This window comes from Pseudopipra pipra, chromosome 18 (assembly GCF_036250125.1).
Source record: "Pseudopipra pipra isolate bDixPip1 chromosome 18, bDixPip1.hap1, whole genome shotgun sequence".
Taxonomy (NCBI): Eukaryota; Metazoa; Chordata; class Aves; order Passeriformes; family Pipridae; genus Pseudopipra; species Pseudopipra pipra.
In genome coordinates, this window is record NC_087566.1 from 8437764 (window position 1) to 8454233 (window position 16470).

Here is a 16470-nt window from a genome sequence, read left to right on the forward strand (position 1 = left end):
AAGAATTAACTCAAGTCTGAAACACAAACCTTTATTTCTTAAACTGTGGTTCTGTGACAACTTGGGTCGTTCAGTTAAACGCTGGTTCTACAGAGGTTCTGTAAAACCTTGAGTTATCCTGGAGCTGGGCTGGGTCTGGCTGTGCCAGAGGGGATGGATGGGATATTTTTCCAGCACCCTTAGCTAGAACAGCAGCTTCATTTGCCTGAAGTGGTAACAGGGTTTGAATTCAAACTGTGGAACGCTCTCAGTCTCCACTGAGAGTGTTCTGAGAGCAGAACCCCCAGACCGTTCCTGCAGAACTCGTAACACACAAACCTCAGCTGAGTCAGTCGTGACCTAAATCTGGGACAGTCCAAGAGCAGCAGCAGTTCTGGAACAGTCTGTGCTGCTGGGTCACAGCAGCAGGCACTGACTGTGGGCCTGCCCTGCCCTTCCCTCCCAGGCAGTGCCCAAGCCTGTCCTTGGGCCCGAAGCCCTCGTGCCCTACAGCACCGGGGAGCTCTGCAAGGGGCCCAGGTCCTCCTCGGTGTCGCTGGCTGTCGCCAAGCTCTGGAAGGTGTGACCCATGGCATCCTTCTCCTTGTAGGAAACGGCTCCAAAAAACAAGGAGTGGAACTGGAAAACGCAGTATTTACACAGGTAAGAAGCCACGTGATACAGAATTCAAGTATTAATTATTTGTGAAGCTTTTGCCACTTTCAGTCTGCAGCATTTCCCAGAGAGACCCACCTGCCCCCCGGGAGCGTTCCCCGTGTTAAACACGACACTGCTGGGTTCTGCTGATCCCATGGGAAAGCAGATGCAGAATGGAACGTGGTGTGACACACCCTGTGCACGGGGTGCTCAGCTCAACCCCAGCTGTGCTTCCCCTGCTCAGGGGATGGGGAGTCCCCTCACCTTCTGATAAGGAGCCTCCGTGGCCTCTCCTGCTGCCTCAGCCGTGGCTGTTCCTGCTCTTCCTGTCACATCCCTCCCCGTGACTCTGGGAATGCTTTTTACCTCTTGTTTAGCCACAGGACTGGTGGGAGCGTTCCCATCCCGCTGGGGACGTTTGGAAATGTCTGTGCTGTTGGGCTCATCCCCAGAGGGTTTATCAGGATGTGTCTCTGAGCTGCATTGGGCAGAGTAGGGCAGGTTAGTAACTGGCTTTGTGCATTTTCCTCAGAACATCGTGATTTTCTGTTCATGGAAAGATTATGGCTTTAGAGTAGATTCTCAGCAAGCATTTTCCCACCCCTCTTGCTGCACCCAAACCCTGCCGAGATGAGGAAAGCAGAGTTACTATGGAACGCTCCCTCTGGGACCCCTTTATTGCTGTGTGTGCTGCTGAGATGTTCCTAAACCCACCTGGTTCACAGTTTCCCTGTGAAAACTTGAGGGTTTCATCCTCTTACCTGCCCCACTGCTGTGGGCAGCAGCGCTCCTGGGAATCTGCCTCCTTCTGAGCCTCACACAGGGTGGCCAGGATCAAGCTGGCCTCCAGCAGCACGTCCTCAATGCTGAAAGCAATGGGCCTAAACACAAACATGGAGACTGCACAGCACATGGAATTACAGACACTGGGGGAGGAGACACAGCTCCTGTGATTCTGCATAAGGATTAAAAAATGCCTCCTCTGGAAAGCTGGAAATCTCCTGTGTTTGCTGCTGAGGAAGGAGAGGTGTCCTCCCATTACAGGTTTAATGCCCCAGGGAGCAAATGCTACGCAGTGTTATAGCCCAGTGAGAGTTCTGAATGTGTAATTGTTAAAATTATACTTATTCAGAAAATGTTTCTTTAACTGCTAAATAACTCATTGCAGGCATTCAACTGAGGGCCTCCAGTGTCCAGGGAACTTACACACAGCAGCAAGGCTGCCTTGGCAGTGCCTGGGTGAAATGCTCTCTGTGGAATTACAAACTCCTTACTCCGGGATCACAGGTCAGAAATGGCTTTTGGAATGGAATGAAAATGTGCTCCATTGCTGCAGGTCGATATTCCCTGAGGGACTGCAGACACAACCCTCCTGTAACTGCAGGGCTCCCACCCGTGTGTGTCCCAACACCTACTTCCCACATCTGTCAAAGTGGATGGACACGGGAACACCGGTGGCTTCGGAAAACGCCAGCAGGCCCTGGAAAAGAAGGAGTGGGGGCTTAAGTGCTGGTTTAAACCCACAAGATTAATATTAGTATGTAAATTTATCCCAGCTCTTGGTTATTGGCAAAAAGAGGGTAAAATTCCACTGCTTCCAGAATAATCTCTTGCCTTCCCTGCCAGAGCTTTGCCAGAGGAGGCTCTGCATGGAGAACTCTCCAGGGCAGCTGTGTCTGCCCAGCACAGAAACCACAGTTTGGGTTTAGAAAAGCTTTGTTTGCCTTCCAAAGGCTGCTTTGAGGGGCTCTGCAGAGCCCTGAGGATCCTGGTTTTTAAAGCTAATCCTTGACCAGCTGGTGAAATCCTGCTGCTGTCAGGAGGGCTGGTGGGACACATTCCATGGGACCATCTGCAGTGTCCTGGTCCAGTCAGGCAAAGTAATGGGAAATGGTTTATTTTCCAGACAAAGTCTTACTTTACCCTCAACTCTTTAAGGCAAAATGTCACTTCAGAATCTACTCCAACTTGAAAGTAGTCAAATTCCTCTGGACTGAGGTGAATCTCAGTAACCATCGTCCTGGAAAAGTCTGTTTGGGATAACAACAAAATCAGGGACTCACAGGAGTGAAGTTTGAACTCAACAAAACTCTGCTTATGGCCCCAAGGTTTTTACATCAGCATTGTTTGAATAATTGTGTTTTTTATAGTGATCAACAGTAATAAATGTTTAGCTTATCTAAATTTATTTCATAATTAAGTAAAATGAAATCCTCTGTTTATTTACAGTACTTTGTGTAGATTTAAATGGATTTTAACAGAACCCATTCCATGTCCTGATGTGTGATCTAACCCTGTACCTGCTGCTGTTCTTGTCTATCTGTTCCATCCACAGGCATCCCTCACAAATAATATTCCCAGCTGCCTATTGTTGCAGGGTTGGGAAGCCCAAAATGCTGCCTGACTTAAACTGATTAATCAAACTGGCTGACAATCATCAGAGCACAGAGGGGTGGACTGAGGCTCTTTGTTTTAAATTCCCATCTTTTCCTGGCACGGGAGTGGCAACAGGAAATTGGCTCTTCAGTTCCAGGTATTCAGTTGTTCATTACCAGCTGATTAGGCCGGGGCTGTTAATTGGTGTGTGAAGAGAACATGAGAGGTGCTTTCCTGATGTGGAACAGTCTGAGACACTCAGAAAAATTCCAGAGTGGCTGGAGCAGCACAAACACCCCCGGGGAAGGCAAGGCTGCTAAGGGAGTGTTACAGACTCTTCCCAGACTATTCCTAGGTCATTGTCCTCAGCTTTGGTCATAACAAGTATGAAAAGCACCCCTTTATTATATGATATCCAAGAACCTCTACTTCAAAAACGCGATTATATCTTTAAAATTAGTTCGAGTCACACTCCAGGAATCTGCAGATTTGTTCTCCACCTCCTGGAGATGTGACCATGGCAGTGACAGTGTGAGCCCAGCTGACACCCTGCACTGTCCTCAGCCTAAAATACACCCTCTAATGATATCAATTCTCTAATTGTGGTGTTCAGATTTAAACAGTTCTTTTTAAAACCCCAAATCAGCCCGTTCCCTGGCAGTTGCCATGCTCCTGCTCTTGCAGCACAGTAATTACCTCCTTCAAGCCTACAGCAAGTGGCATAATTTATTTCAATTGGCTGCTCAGTCTGGTATCTGCCACTGACACCCAGAAAATGTTATTAAAAACTTGCTTTCTTAAAATATATTAAAACCAGAGGGTGGCAGCATGACTTAAAACCTCTCTATATATGTTCCCTCTCTTAAAAGTGTCATTGAGCCATAAAATGCATTCCCCACTTATGACAGCTATTATTCCTTGAGTTCACCTGTGCTAAAAGTCCAAGTTTTGGTTCATATATTCTGAATTTCCTTACCAGTGTCTTCCTCAGTGTAACTCTTGAAACAAACTTTCACTGGAGTAACTGATAAGGTTATTTCTTCTTGGCTGGTTGGGAAGTGAATCATCACATCAGCCAGCAGCCTGTAAAATGTCACTCAGCATTGAAATAATCTGTCACAAGTTGGCATTTGTTACTCCCATCAGAAAGTAAAACTCAGAGAATGGTTTTGTATTTGTTACCTGGAGTGGACTTTAAGGATGTTTGGACACATGTGCTTTGCAAAAACAGCCTGCAAGGGATCACATTCCTGAAATGTCAGGTTATATGTTTTTACAACACCTAAATATAGAGGAAATGAACACAAATCAATGCTGGTCTGTAATATTAAATTATTTTTTTTTTAAGTATTAATTGTTCAATAGGGAAAGTAACCAAGGGACTTACTGAGCTATGTGGAAATAAATAGAAAATGGAATTCACCTGCCATCCAAGTTGTGCCCATCCAGCATCCGAGTTTTTTAAGACTCCACAAGAAATAAGTGAACAGCAAAAAGTGCAACAAATGCAGAGGAAAAAAGGCCTCAATATTTAACTGGTAAAGTAATACAAATGGGAGTGAAATACAAAAGGCAAACCCTACAGACCTCTGTGTGTTTGTGGGTAAGCCTGGGCTAAAGAGAGCCGAGTTGTCTGGGGACCTAATTCAATATATTACCCCATTATCAGTAATATAAGATAGATTTTTAATAATAGAAAGCACTGCCTGTGACACAGCACAGCTCTGTGTTGGTAGATGGTGCTTCTTTGTGAGTTTTGCAAAGGCTGATGCTGATGAACATTCCTGTGCTGAAGAACTGCATTAAAAGTGGAAAGACCCAGTAAATCCTGTAGTTCAAACAGCTGCCAGACCAGGATTCCTCTCCCTTCCCATAATGTGCTTTTTTTCCCTCAGAATTTAATGAGACTGATTCAAAATGTTGTCAGCTGAAGAACTGATAAAACCTGTTATAACTTCACTTTAAAAGTTATATATGATAAATATTAACATGACAAACACAAATTATGATGTGAAGAGGCTGGAAGTGTTTGGCAAAATGTTCAGTTAATAACTACATTAAATATTGTGCTGCCCCGTGGTTTTAAACTGCTCCTGTCCCCGTGAAGCCCCTCCCTGTGTCACCCACCGTGTTTGCAGAGGAGCTGGAAGGTGATGTGATGATCACTGGGGCTGGCAGAGATGCTGCACTTCTCTACATTCCTTCCCAGCACATTTGCACATCTAAATACAGGGAGAACTGCCTGGGAAAAATAAAAATAAAATCAATCAGTGCAGAGGTTACTCACCAAGCAACTTTGCAGTATGATTTCTCTGTTTTTGTAGGGTTTATCTGGAGCTCCTGCTCCTCCCCCCCCCCGGAATTCCACCTGGAAATGGGGTTAATTTGCTGCTTCCAAAGCTGTGTGTACCAACCCATTGAGATGTACCTTAACTATCAGTTTACACGGGAGGGATAACTGCTTCTCCTTGTGACAGGGATCAGACACAGCTGTCCAGCAGTAATGTTGGAAAAACATGGATGAGAAGAAGACATAGGCATATGCTGACCTCGAGGAATTCACTGATCTCAAGGCAAGCTGGAAATGGAATCACAGAATCACTAAGGTTGGAAAAGACCTCCAAGATCATCAAATCCAACCTTTGGTGAGGTAGAAGTAGCATAATGTATTAACTCAAAACTATTTAATATTGAACCTTAAAAAGAGCCTCCTCTGGGCTTTAGAACCACCAGAAAACCCTGAGATGTACATCTCAAAATAAATACAGATTTATTAGGAACACAATTACATTCAAACTCCCCACCTTCATTATTACCAGCCAGCAGTCAGTGGTATAATACAGGGATGGGATTCCAATCTGTGGGTGTTTAAGTGGCCCTGAAGGGTGAGTTACCCAAACACCAGAGCTCAGCTTGTGTTTGAGGCATTTGAAGGAGCTGAGTTTATTCTAAAACGATCTTCCTGTACATGGTCCATACAAATAAGCAAAGACACTTCTCACACCCCAGGAATTCTTGATATGATATGGAATGTGATACACCCATTCAATACCACAGGTATAAAATGGAATTATCTCCACTTGTGATTTTCCAGTGAGTTAAAGGAGAGTTGGTCACTTTTAACTAAGAAACCTCTAGAGAAAACCCTAATTCTGCTGGAAATTGTGTTTGGTTAATCAAAGGCATTAATGGATGTGTTCTTCCTGTTGAGTCACAACAGTACAAAACATGTTGTTTAGAGGCAGCTTCTGTGTGGTAAAAAACACAAACCTTTTGACCTGTGACAGCACAAATGAACCCCTTGGCAATAATCTGGATGTCCTGGACAAGCCTCAGCTTGGGTCACAAAAAATCAAAGGATATTAGGGCAGAGTAAGAAGGAATATTCCATGCTGGAATCTGCATAATTACAATTACAGAAAATATGGCTTTTGTCCATATTGAAAGTGGAGGAAGTTGGGAGAAAGTGTAACTCAGGCTGAAGGGCCCCTCTAGGAAAACAACACAACATCCAGCAACATAAATGTTGGGCTTCCAAAGAAGATTTTTAAATTAGAATAAATCAAATTCACTTACACCTTTTTCTACGGGGTCAAACCAAAATTCATCACTAATACGTGCTATGGCATGGATTGCTCTTCCAAACACTGCCAGGGAAAGAAAACAGTGCAATAGGCATCCTAAATTAAAATAAAAAGGTTGTACTGCATTTTCCCAAGAATAATTTATGAGGCAACATTACAGATTTCCTACACATTTGAAAGAAAACTGATAGTGGAAAATGTTACTTTTTTTTCTTTTTTCATTGGCACAAAACCCTTGATGTTTTGGAAGCTGCCTCTCATGAGGCACCTCAGTGTCATCTGTCCCTTTGCAGCCCCTGGGGCCTGATGTCACCCCCAAATTCATTCAGTCAGACCAAACACCACTTAGAAATTGTATTTTGCAGATGGAAAGTTTGGGAAGCTGTGAGCAGTGGGATATCTGCGGAGATGGAACCCTGAGAAACAGGGCAGAACCCAGCAGGGGGTCCTGGAATTTGCCTCTGGCAGGGGCAGAGCAGCCTTTTCCACAGAGTGCTGCACCCAGGAGTGCGGGTGTGCCTCTGGAAGTGCACAGGGAGACACCAAGGAGTGAATTATGCCTCTGGAAGTGCACAGGGAGACACCAAGGAGTGGACTGTGCCTCTGGAAGTGCACAGGGAGACACCAAGGAGTGGACTGTGCCTCTGGAAGTGCACAGGGAGACACCAAGGAGTGAATTATGCCTCCGGAAGTGCACAGGGAGATATCCAGGAGGGGACTGTGCCTCTGGAAGCGCACAGGGAGATATCCAGGAGGGGACTGCGCCGCTGGAAGAGCACAGGGAGACACTCGGCCAAGCCATGGCTTCTCCACCTGGGAGTCCCCAAATCCAGCGCTATGCTCCCTAATCTGAACAATTCCCAGAGGCCGCACATTCCCCACGATCTCCCGTGTCCTGCGGGATGAGGAGGAGGTGGATCCCCCGTCAGCTCCAGGGCTCGTGTCCCGCTCCGCATCGGCGCCCTCGGGGCCGCCCCTGAGGGCAGCGCCCGGTCCCGCTCGCGGCCCCGCCCTGGGCTCCCTGTTTCCCGCACAAATCCCGAGGGATCTGCGTGTCCCGGACTCTCAGCACCCCGGTACCTCGGAGCTGCGCCCCCCCAATCACGCACTTCATGGCCGCCCCGCCTCCCCTCACGGCCCGGGGCGGGAAACGCCGCTGGGGCGGGGCCAGCGGGCAGGGCCCGGATGTGGGGCCGGGAATGAGGGAATTATGGAATGTCCTGAGCGGGAAGAGGCAGCAAGGATCATCGATCCAACCCCTGGCCCTGCTCAGGGCACCCCAACAATCCCACCCTGTCCCTCAGAGCGTTGTCCAAACGCTCCTGGAGCTCTGGCAGCCTTGGGGCCGTGACCATTCCCTGGGGAGCCTGGGCAGTGCCCGACACCCTCAGGGAAGAACCTTCTCCTGAGATCCAACCTAAACCTCCCCTGACACAGCTCCAGCCGTTCCCTGGGTCCTGTCCCTGATCAGAAGAGATGGGTTCTGCCCCTCGAGGAAGCTGTGGACTGGGATGAGGTCTCCCCTCAGCCTCCTCCAGCTGAACAAACCCCGTGCCCTCAGCCCCTCCTCACACAGCTTCCCCTCAGACCCTTCCCCATCCTCGTGGCCGCCTTTAAATGCTCACTAACACCTTCAATGTGTTTTTTATATTGTGGTGTCCAAAACTGACCCCAGAACTCAAGAGGAGGCCACACCAGCATTGCAAAATATGGAATATGTAAAATTTTTCTTAAGTAAGGATGTTCTTCGATGTTTGATCTTTGTAACTTTCAAGCCTAGTTGACAAGAAGGGAGATTTAATCGGTGAAACAGCAGCCAACAATCTCTAAGTGATGTCCAGGTGTTAGGAAGATAAATGACTTGTGGGTAGAATTGCCTTGTTGAGGTCTAGGGCTGGACATGTTCCAGTGATCTCAGACCTGGGCAAGGTTAACAAAGCGAGGGGAGAAGGATGAACCACTTTGTACCACTGAGAGCGGGCACAAGGAATGCAGGATTTATGGACCACAACGACCTCGGGCAGAACCCCCTAGATAAGGAAGAAATTAATAAACCCAACTCAGCAACTGGGCTGAAACCAGGTCTAACTGGGTAAAAGGTGATTCTGGGAGGGGGATCTGTGACCACCGACTCAAGAAACCCCCAGACCCAGGAGAAGAGAAGGACTGAGCATGGCACTCATTAGCATGAGAAGCGAGAGGATCATTAATCAATAGGAGATATAATAATCAATAAGAGAACTATGCAATTTGTAGCCAATGAACGGGGATTTTCGTGGAGAACGCTCTTTCCACGCGTGTGCAGCAGCTCAGCGGGTGCGGGACGCGACACGGCCGCGTTGGGCGCTGTGTTGGCCGCTCGCAGCCGCCGTAGCGGGGGCGGTGCCGGGCGGGTTCCGGGAGGGCCGGAGCGGAGCGGCCGCGATGGTGAGAGCGGGGGGACACCGGGATCCCAAACCCCGGGAACCCCCGGCATTCCCCCCGGGAATTCCTCCTCGGCACCCCCCGGGCCCCGCGATCACCTCCTCCCGCGGGGCTGGCGCAGAGCGGGCGGGCGGGGGGTCCCGGGCCGTCCTTGCAGGAGCCCCGTTTATATCCGTATTAATTTAACCGTAATCGCATTAATTTATTTATTTATTTTATTTTAATTTAACGCTTCTCTCATAACATCAACGATTCATTAATTATTATTTGCGCGTTCATTTGGCTGTGTTTTCTCTTCTGTTGCTTCCTCTCGTTTAACATTGATCATATTTTCCACCCCCCTTGTCTGCAATCAACTCCTCCATCCCACTCAGGCCGGGCACAGAGTAAGTTACTCCTTGGCTTTGCTAATACCGGTATTAGGGGCTCCTTCGTGGCAGTGGCAGGTGAATTAGGGGCTGCTGCTCAACCCACACCCAAATTCCTGGTAAAACCCAGGGGGTTTGACATCTTCTGCCTCTGTTTTATGCTGCAGATCCCTGGGATGATTAAACATTTTGGGTTGGTTACTGTAGCTTTCCTTTAATTATGGGAGCTCCAATGTGATTTTTGGGGGAGAATATGGGGCCTGACAGTTCAGGGTTGTGTGTTTTAAGCGGCAGGATAATTTTATTAATCATCAAATAACTGGTATTGCACAACTAAGTCCCTCAGGCATCAGTAAAACAATCTTATCTATTGCCACTTATTAATCAAATAATTTTGATTAATAATATTAAAATCGCAGTTGCCCACTTTTAACTTGCATCCCAGTACCCTTCCCAGGACCCTGCTTGGGGGATTTTTCACTGGGAATTCTCAAAAGACCATCAAAAATGTGTCTCTTTTTTGAATTTTTCCTCTCCTGGTTTAGTTTTGAATTGGCCACTCACTGATTAAAAAACTCTGGTGTTGTTTTATCAATATTTCAGCCCATCTGTCTCCAAAATGGCTTTGCTGGCACTGAGATGTTCTTAATCTGAAAAAAAACCCCACCCCCAAAACCAAGCAAAACAGGCACCCAAGTTCCTTCTGCTTTTCGTGATGACTGTTAGCAAGAAAGTAGCTGCATGGCCTCAAAATAGATAAAAAATATTTAAAAATACCATTTCTTAGCCTAGCTATATTTATTTTTATATATATAAATATATCTGGGCCGTGTCCTTTACAAATTGATGGTTGTTATTTTAGGAACTGCCTCTCTAACAAACATTTTTAATGTAGAGCCGTTTATCAAGTTAACACTGGATCTGGAGACAACCATTCCCATTTTCCCAGTGCCATCACATCCCCTGCTTTCTAGAGCTGATCTTTGCATAATTAATTTATTGCTGTGTTGCATTAATTCTTTATTTGCAGATTTAAAGCCTGTGGTGTTAAACTATGGCTTTGCATCACCTGAATTCTTAATTTTGAAGCCCCCATCCCATTTTTTTTCTTGCATCTGTTGTACTGAAGCTGTGAATATATAGAAATTTATATAAATGGTAACAGAATCCCTCTGTGCAATAACCTGCCTTGGCTCCTCTGCAGTGCCCTGGTTGTAATTTGTGGTTATTTTTCAGCCTTATTCTGTTCAGTGGTTCCTAAAATATGGGCTCTGAACACTCTTTCTGTCACCTATTAACACATTGCAAATTTGCTGCTTTCTAATATTCTTTTAATACTTTTAATGTTTTTTTTATAAGGAAGAAAACAGGAGTCTTTTAATGTAGAAAAAACTTGGATGAAGAGTTAAGGGAAGTGGCCTCGGTTTAGCCAGGTCTGTGCTAGAGAGAAAAAAAGGGAGAGAGTTTGTGGTAGTTGCCAATTTTGTGTGAAGTACCTGAAGTACTAACACATTCCTGTTATTGTGTCTTGCCCAAAATAAAGATGATTCTGTAGCCTTGTTTTTAAGGTAATGGTTTAGTGAGGGCCCTTGTTTTCCCTCAGAGCAATATTCCATCACCATCTCATTCTTATTTTAGTAGCTTTTCCATCAAAATGCAAAGTTGGGAAACTGCAGGAGCCGCTGTTTGCTAATGATTGTTGCCTTAATGAGTGTGTTAATGATCTTTCTCCCCCTGATGATCCTGGGAAGTTGGTGCTGGTGTTGGGAGATCTCCACATTCCCCACAGATGCAACAGCCTCCCAGCCAAGTTCAAAAAGCTGCTGGTTCCTGGGAAGATCCAACACATCCTGTGCACGGGGAACCTCTGCACCAAGGACACCTATGACTACCTCAAAACCCTGGCTGGGGATGTCCACGTGGTCCGAGGGGACTTTGATGAGGTACTTTGACCTCCCTTGGGAATGACGGGGTTTGTGCGTCTTTTAAAGGCAACATGTGGGTTCATCCAACTAAAAGTGGTGATGAAATGAGGTCAGAAACTCTCCCCTTCTCTTCCTTGTTGTTGTTCTTAATGATAAATCTTTGAATATAGATATAAATTTTTAGATACGAGTGTGTCCATCTAATACTTGGTTTTTATTTTCAGAACCTGAATTACCCCGAGCAGAAGGTGGTGACTGTGGGACAGTTCAAGATCGGGCTGATCCACGGCCACCAGGTCATTCCCTGGGGTGACATGGCCAGCTTGGCCCTGCTCCAGAGGCAGTTTGATGTGGACATCCTCATTTCAGGGCACACACACAAATTCGAGGCATTTGAACATGAAAACAAATTCTATATCAACCCTGGATCAGCTACAGGAGCCTACCATGCCTTAGAGAAGTGAGTGTGGGAAAATTCTGGGAGGGTTTTTTGGGAACAAAACTGAGCTACAAACTCACAGTGAGGGTTAATGTTTGTGTTTTAAATGTCAGGCAGAAGAAGGGTTGATACTTGTACTTCCTAAATCTCCTTGACTGAACAGATGAGAGTAAAATACAGCCTCAGATCTGATGTTCTGTGCTTTCAGAATTAATACCCATTTTTCTTTAAGTGATTTCTGCTGAGTAGTGGTAAAAACACTGCTGATTATAGACACAATTAATATGAATTTTTTCCTCTCTTTCCAGCAACATCATTCCCTCATTTGTGCTGATGGATATCCAGGCTTCTACAGTAGTGACATATGTCTATCAACTAATTGGAGATGACGTGAAAGTAGAAAGAATTGAGTACAAAAAGTCTTAAAAAGGCTTTTGCTTGTCTGGTATTTTTACCATCTCATTCTGAACTGCAAGTTCCAATACTTGATTGCTAGTTTACAGCCCTGCACCTATTGCTAACAGCTCAACAATGTAATGAATTTAACCAACATTGTGTTTGCTTTTCTCTGTATGAATGGATTTGTAAAATATTCCATTAAAATAACTGTCCAAATACTGTTCCTTAATGTTGTAATAAACTCCACTTCATAGAAAAACTGAGCTCTATGCAGTGTTGTTGGGGGAAGATGCAGCAGTTGTGGTTGGCTGGGAAATGCCTGGTGCTGTGGTTTGGTGTCCAGCTTCCAAGGGATACTTGAGCAAAGGGATTGAGGGCTCTGGGGCCAGGCTGTGTTTGCTTCAGAATCCAGTTTACATTTCATTTCCTCAATTTAACATTCTCAATCTAAGTTAAAGGAATAAAATGGCTTGATAGATTCTGAAAGTGTTACAATTGCCTCATAATTTCACTGTAGAAAGTTTGAGTCTTAAATGAATAATCTCATTAAATCTAGAGCCAGTGAAGAGAGGCTTTCCTTTATTTGTGGCTCCCACCTGACACTACCTATGTGTGCACTTTGCTCCATGTCCAGAGGCTTTCAATAATGTAATTCCATGGGACACAGGAGCTGCTGCTGCAGGGAAGTGTTGGTTGTTCAAGACAAGTGGAACTTTGGGCTCTTCTATTGCAGTGACTGCAGGGAACTGAAGGTATTTAACAGCTCCCATTTCCCACAACTGCTGTAACTTCCCAACAAAACCAGTTTGATCTTTGTTTTCTACAGCAGAACATTTAGATGTTGGCCTTTGCTTTTCCAGCAGGTAGAACGGAAATTCTGCACAGAACCCTTATTTCTGTGTCATGAGCTAACTAAATAACTTCTTTCTATTCAAAATAAACCTGCTTTTCCCTGGACACAGACCAGGCATTTCAGGCTGGTGTCTCAGGAGCCTCTAACTGGCACTTCATGCAGTGAGGCTCATTCCTGTTGCTTTATCCTGCTGCAGACAGAGCAAACCTGGAAAGAAAACCTTGGCACACATTATTTAAGGGAGGTGAGTGACTGGAATTCAATTTACTGACAAACTCATCATTAAAAAAGGTTTACAGAATGCTGTAAGGCCAAAATTGATACAGAAGTTTATTTCTGCTCATTATAGTTAAACTTACAGTTTATCTACAAAGTATTTTACATGAACTACACCCCTGACAGTTTTGTAAAAGAGTTTATCCCAATGTGCAAGGTTACGTTGTGGGGAATGAATTCAGAGTGATCCTGACAGCAGGAATGTGGGGAAATACAGAAGTAAAGGAAATAAACTTTCATCCTTCCTAAAATTAAAGTGCTGAATATGACCAGGACGGAGGAGAAACAGCCTAGAACAGCTGAAAAAATGTGGAAAGGCCATGGAAGCTTTTGGTAAAAGCTTTGAGTTTTTAGTCTGATGTTCTTTTGAGTGCTGTGAGTGCACAGATCTCCTCTTGCCAGGAGAGGGAGGGAAGAAAAGGATAAATCAAGACCTTATCAAGGACTGTTCCAGGCCTCCTCTGATCCATTCAGGTACATCTGGAAGGGAAAAGAACAATATTAACAGGGCTTAGGAAGAGCTGTGGAAGTACCTGGAAGTGTGATGCTCAGCATGGCACAGACTTGGGTCAGGTAAAATGAATTATTTGAATTGATGGAGATTTTATTACATACAATATATTTTGCTAAAATTAATCAGCTAAAAAGTATTTTTATGAAATGCTGAGTGAAATTCTTTAGGAAAAAAAAAGGAGAAAGTACTGCCTGAGGTACAGAAGTGGCTTCTTTTACCTTCAGAAGATCAGATGGTGGGGTGTCTGCCAGGGCAGGGTTTCCACATTTCTTTTGATACTCTTGAATCAGGGCTGTTGCTTCATCAAGGCTGTAAAGGGCAAAAGGTTCTCAACTTTGTCCAGTTAAGCTCTCTCAAAAGCTAAACTTAAATTTACATAATACACACTGGAGTAGAAAAATAAAGCATGGCTCCCTGGTTTGGAAGTCAGATGGCTCCTGTCCTCCCCCAGTAGAGGAAAACAAGCCCTGATGAGCCTGGCCTTTAATAAAACCAATATATATTAGAATTTCAGTGTTTATTGGTTCCTGTCCCAGTGTGACTGGGGGATAACTGGGGACCAAGTGACTTGCAGTGCTGAGCATTTGGGCTCTGACATGAGTGTTCCCAGGTGAGCAGAGGAGCCCAGGTGCTGTGAGACCCACCCCAGGCCCTTTGTGTTATTTAACTGAGCACAAGAGGTGCTTTAACTCTTGAAACCTGGTGGCAAAAGCACTAATTCCCAAGTCTTGAGTAGGGGCAGCTCATTTATTTTTCCTGAGTGTTCCTGTTGCTGTGACTCTGATGCTGCTGAGCTGGGTTCACCTCAAGGTAAGGGCAGTGTTTGCTTTTTCACTCGGTTTTTTTACTTCTGTTTGAGCTGCATTTGATCTGCTGCCAGTCCAGGCTCACCAATCTGTTACTTGGTCTTGAATGACTGTAAAACTCTATCTTAAATCTGCAAAGTAGTGAGATGACATTTGTATTTATTTAAATTAGCAAGACTAGTCCTTAGATAATAAGTACTAGAAAACCTCTGTGGCTTGAAATAGATGAAAATAAAATAAAGGAGAGATTCAGTTTCTGTAGTTACCAGTAATGCAGCACCTGGTCTACCTTTTATTAACTTACCTGTTCTTTTTGGCAAAATAATCCACCAGCTCCTTAATTCTGTGAGTGTTTGTCAGGTGTTGCTTCAACAGTGGATAATACTTGGTTTTCAAGAATTTTTCATAGAGCTTCTTATTTATGATGCTGTCCAAAACCAAAGACCTGATCTGTAGATTTAAGTTTTAGTAATGAAAAATATTAATATTTTAAATGTAAGAAATTGTATTTCTGAATGACAAGAGCTCAGAGTTTTCCTATTTGGCTCTATTATATGGTTTTGTGGTTTTTTACTTTTTTTTTAAGTGCTGTGAAATGGCAGGTTTTATAAGACTAATGTCAGATTCAGAGAGGGGATGAGTGCACTTTCATAAGCCCTTTGGCCTTTTAGCTTCAAATATTTATTTAGAAAAATAAGGTGGTGCTGCTGCAACCCCTTCTGCCCTACAAACAGGGGCAGCCTGGAACTCAGCACTGGGCATGGACACAAGAAGTTTTTCAGTTGCACAGCAGAAACAAAAATGCATTTTACAAGTATTTCATATTTTTTGAGCATTATGTCAAGTAAGGCTGGACAAAGTCAGAGGAGGGAAAATGTTCTGTACACTTATCTGTCAGAAAAGCCTCCAAGTCAATGGCAAATAAATTTATTTATTTATTTACCTGAGAAGCAAATGCTACAACTTCTCCAGTGTCCATGTGTTCATCTATTTGCTGCAGCACAGTTTCTGTGTCACAAGTTGATAAGAAACCCTGGTGAAAATAAGTTACAAAGCATTAATATTCTGTGACTGATTAAAGTAGAAACTCTCCCTTCAGAGCAAGTATTTGATTCATTCAGGAACAAGGAATATGTTGATATTACAGGTGCAAAGGTGGAATTACCAAACCAGGAGCTGTGTGGTTGGACTGAAAGTATTGCTTTGAACTCTCAAAGGGTGTTTTGCTGTAGCTGTTACAGATTTTTTGGACTCATTGGCAGCAGAGTGAATGTCCTACACTAATGCTGTGATTTGGGAAAATCTTTCTGAATGTAACTTTAATGACTGGAAGTCTAAGGATTTAAGGTGCCTTTCCTGGTGCCAGTTTGCTCATGGGAAATATGGTTCACCTGGAGAACAGTGTGGAGCATAAATTAATGGGAACAAATGAGAAGAGAAAGGGAACTGTCAAGATCCGTGGATGGTGAGGATGTGGCCTGAAGGCAAAGGTTTTACATCACAATTTGTGCAGATTTCTTAGAAGTCAGGGGCTTTCAGCTCAACACTCTTCCAAAGTAGGATTCAGCACTTCTCTTACAATTTGTTATGGCTTGGGTTTTGCTGGGTTTTTATCACGTGTTTTATGGGTGGGATCCCATAAAACACCCTTAACTTCTCAAAAGGCAAAGTCATATGACAAAGCTACTGAGGGTGACTTGAAGCTGGGTTTGCTTCAAGAAAAGAAAAAGAGAAGGAAGTATTCACATGATCCCTTTCAGAAGCCTTTGTGAGTGGGAAATGCTGAGCAGCTGCCAGCAGGGATGCATTTTAAATAAACTGGAATGAAAAGTGGCTCTCTTTTACAGAGCATGCTGAAAGGCATTTCCCT

General features: G+C 44.5%; 3 protein-coding genes across 6 annotated transcripts in view; 1 reads left to right on the forward strand and 2 right to left on the reverse strand.

Annotated features, from left to right (window-relative positions):
* Window positions 1–15: 15 nt before the first annotated feature.
* On the reverse strand, window positions 16–7828 carry RAD9B (RAD9 checkpoint clamp component B). 3 transcript variants are annotated; one of them, XM_064675015.1, is made up of 11 exons: window positions 7677–7828; window positions 6589–6659; window positions 5441–5590; window positions 5140–5254; window positions 4195–4294; window positions 3989–4059; window positions 2560–2666; window positions 2052–2116; window positions 1398–1517; window positions 901–1114; window positions 16–618 (listed from the first exon to the last, which is right to left on the reverse strand). In XM_064675015.1, exons 1-11 carry the CDS (start codon window positions 7708–7710, stop codon window positions 487–489), a joined length of 1179 nt encoding a protein of 392 aa, XP_064531085.1. In that variant the 5' UTR covers window positions 7711–7828; the 3' UTR covers window positions 16–486. The 3 variants fall into 3 exon arrangements, with proteins under 3 accessions (XP_064531085.1, XP_064531088.1, XP_064531087.1); XM_064675018.1 differs by having other exon boundaries at window positions 3989–4095; window positions 7677–7823; XM_064675017.1 differs by lacking the exon at window positions 7677–7828 and having other exon boundaries at window positions 3989–4095; window positions 6591–6659.
* Window positions 7829–8840: 1012 nt separating this feature from the next.
* On the forward strand, window positions 8841–12410 carry VPS29 (VPS29 retromer complex component). The gene is made up of 4 exons (XM_064675022.1): window positions 8841–9023; window positions 11140–11331; window positions 11538–11773; window positions 12061–12410. Exons 1-4 carry the CDS (start codon window positions 8856–8858, stop codon window positions 12176–12178), a joined length of 714 nt encoding a protein of 237 aa, XP_064531092.1. The 5' UTR covers window positions 8841–8855; the 3' UTR covers window positions 12179–12410.
* An 898-nt stretch (window positions 12411–13308) lies between these two features.
* The window catches only part of KNTC1 (kinetochore associated 1), a 34528-nt gene continuing 31366 nt past the window's right edge, over window positions 13309–16470 (reverse strand). Inside the window, exons 60-63 of one of the 2 annotated variants that reach the window (XM_064675025.1) lie at window positions 15544–15633; window positions 14905–15050; window positions 14013–14103; window positions 13309–13760 (exon numbers count right to left, since the gene is read on the reverse strand). In XM_064675025.1, coding sequence (XP_064531095.1) covers window positions 13719–13760; window positions 14013–14103; window positions 14905–15050; window positions 15544–15633 — 369 coding nt within the window. In that variant the 3' untranslated portion in view covers window positions 13309–13718. Of the gene's footprint in view, window positions 13761–13793; window positions 14104–14904; window positions 15051–15543; window positions 15634–16470 lie in introns of those variants that run through there. The other variant, XM_064675024.1, reaches the window with a different exon arrangement.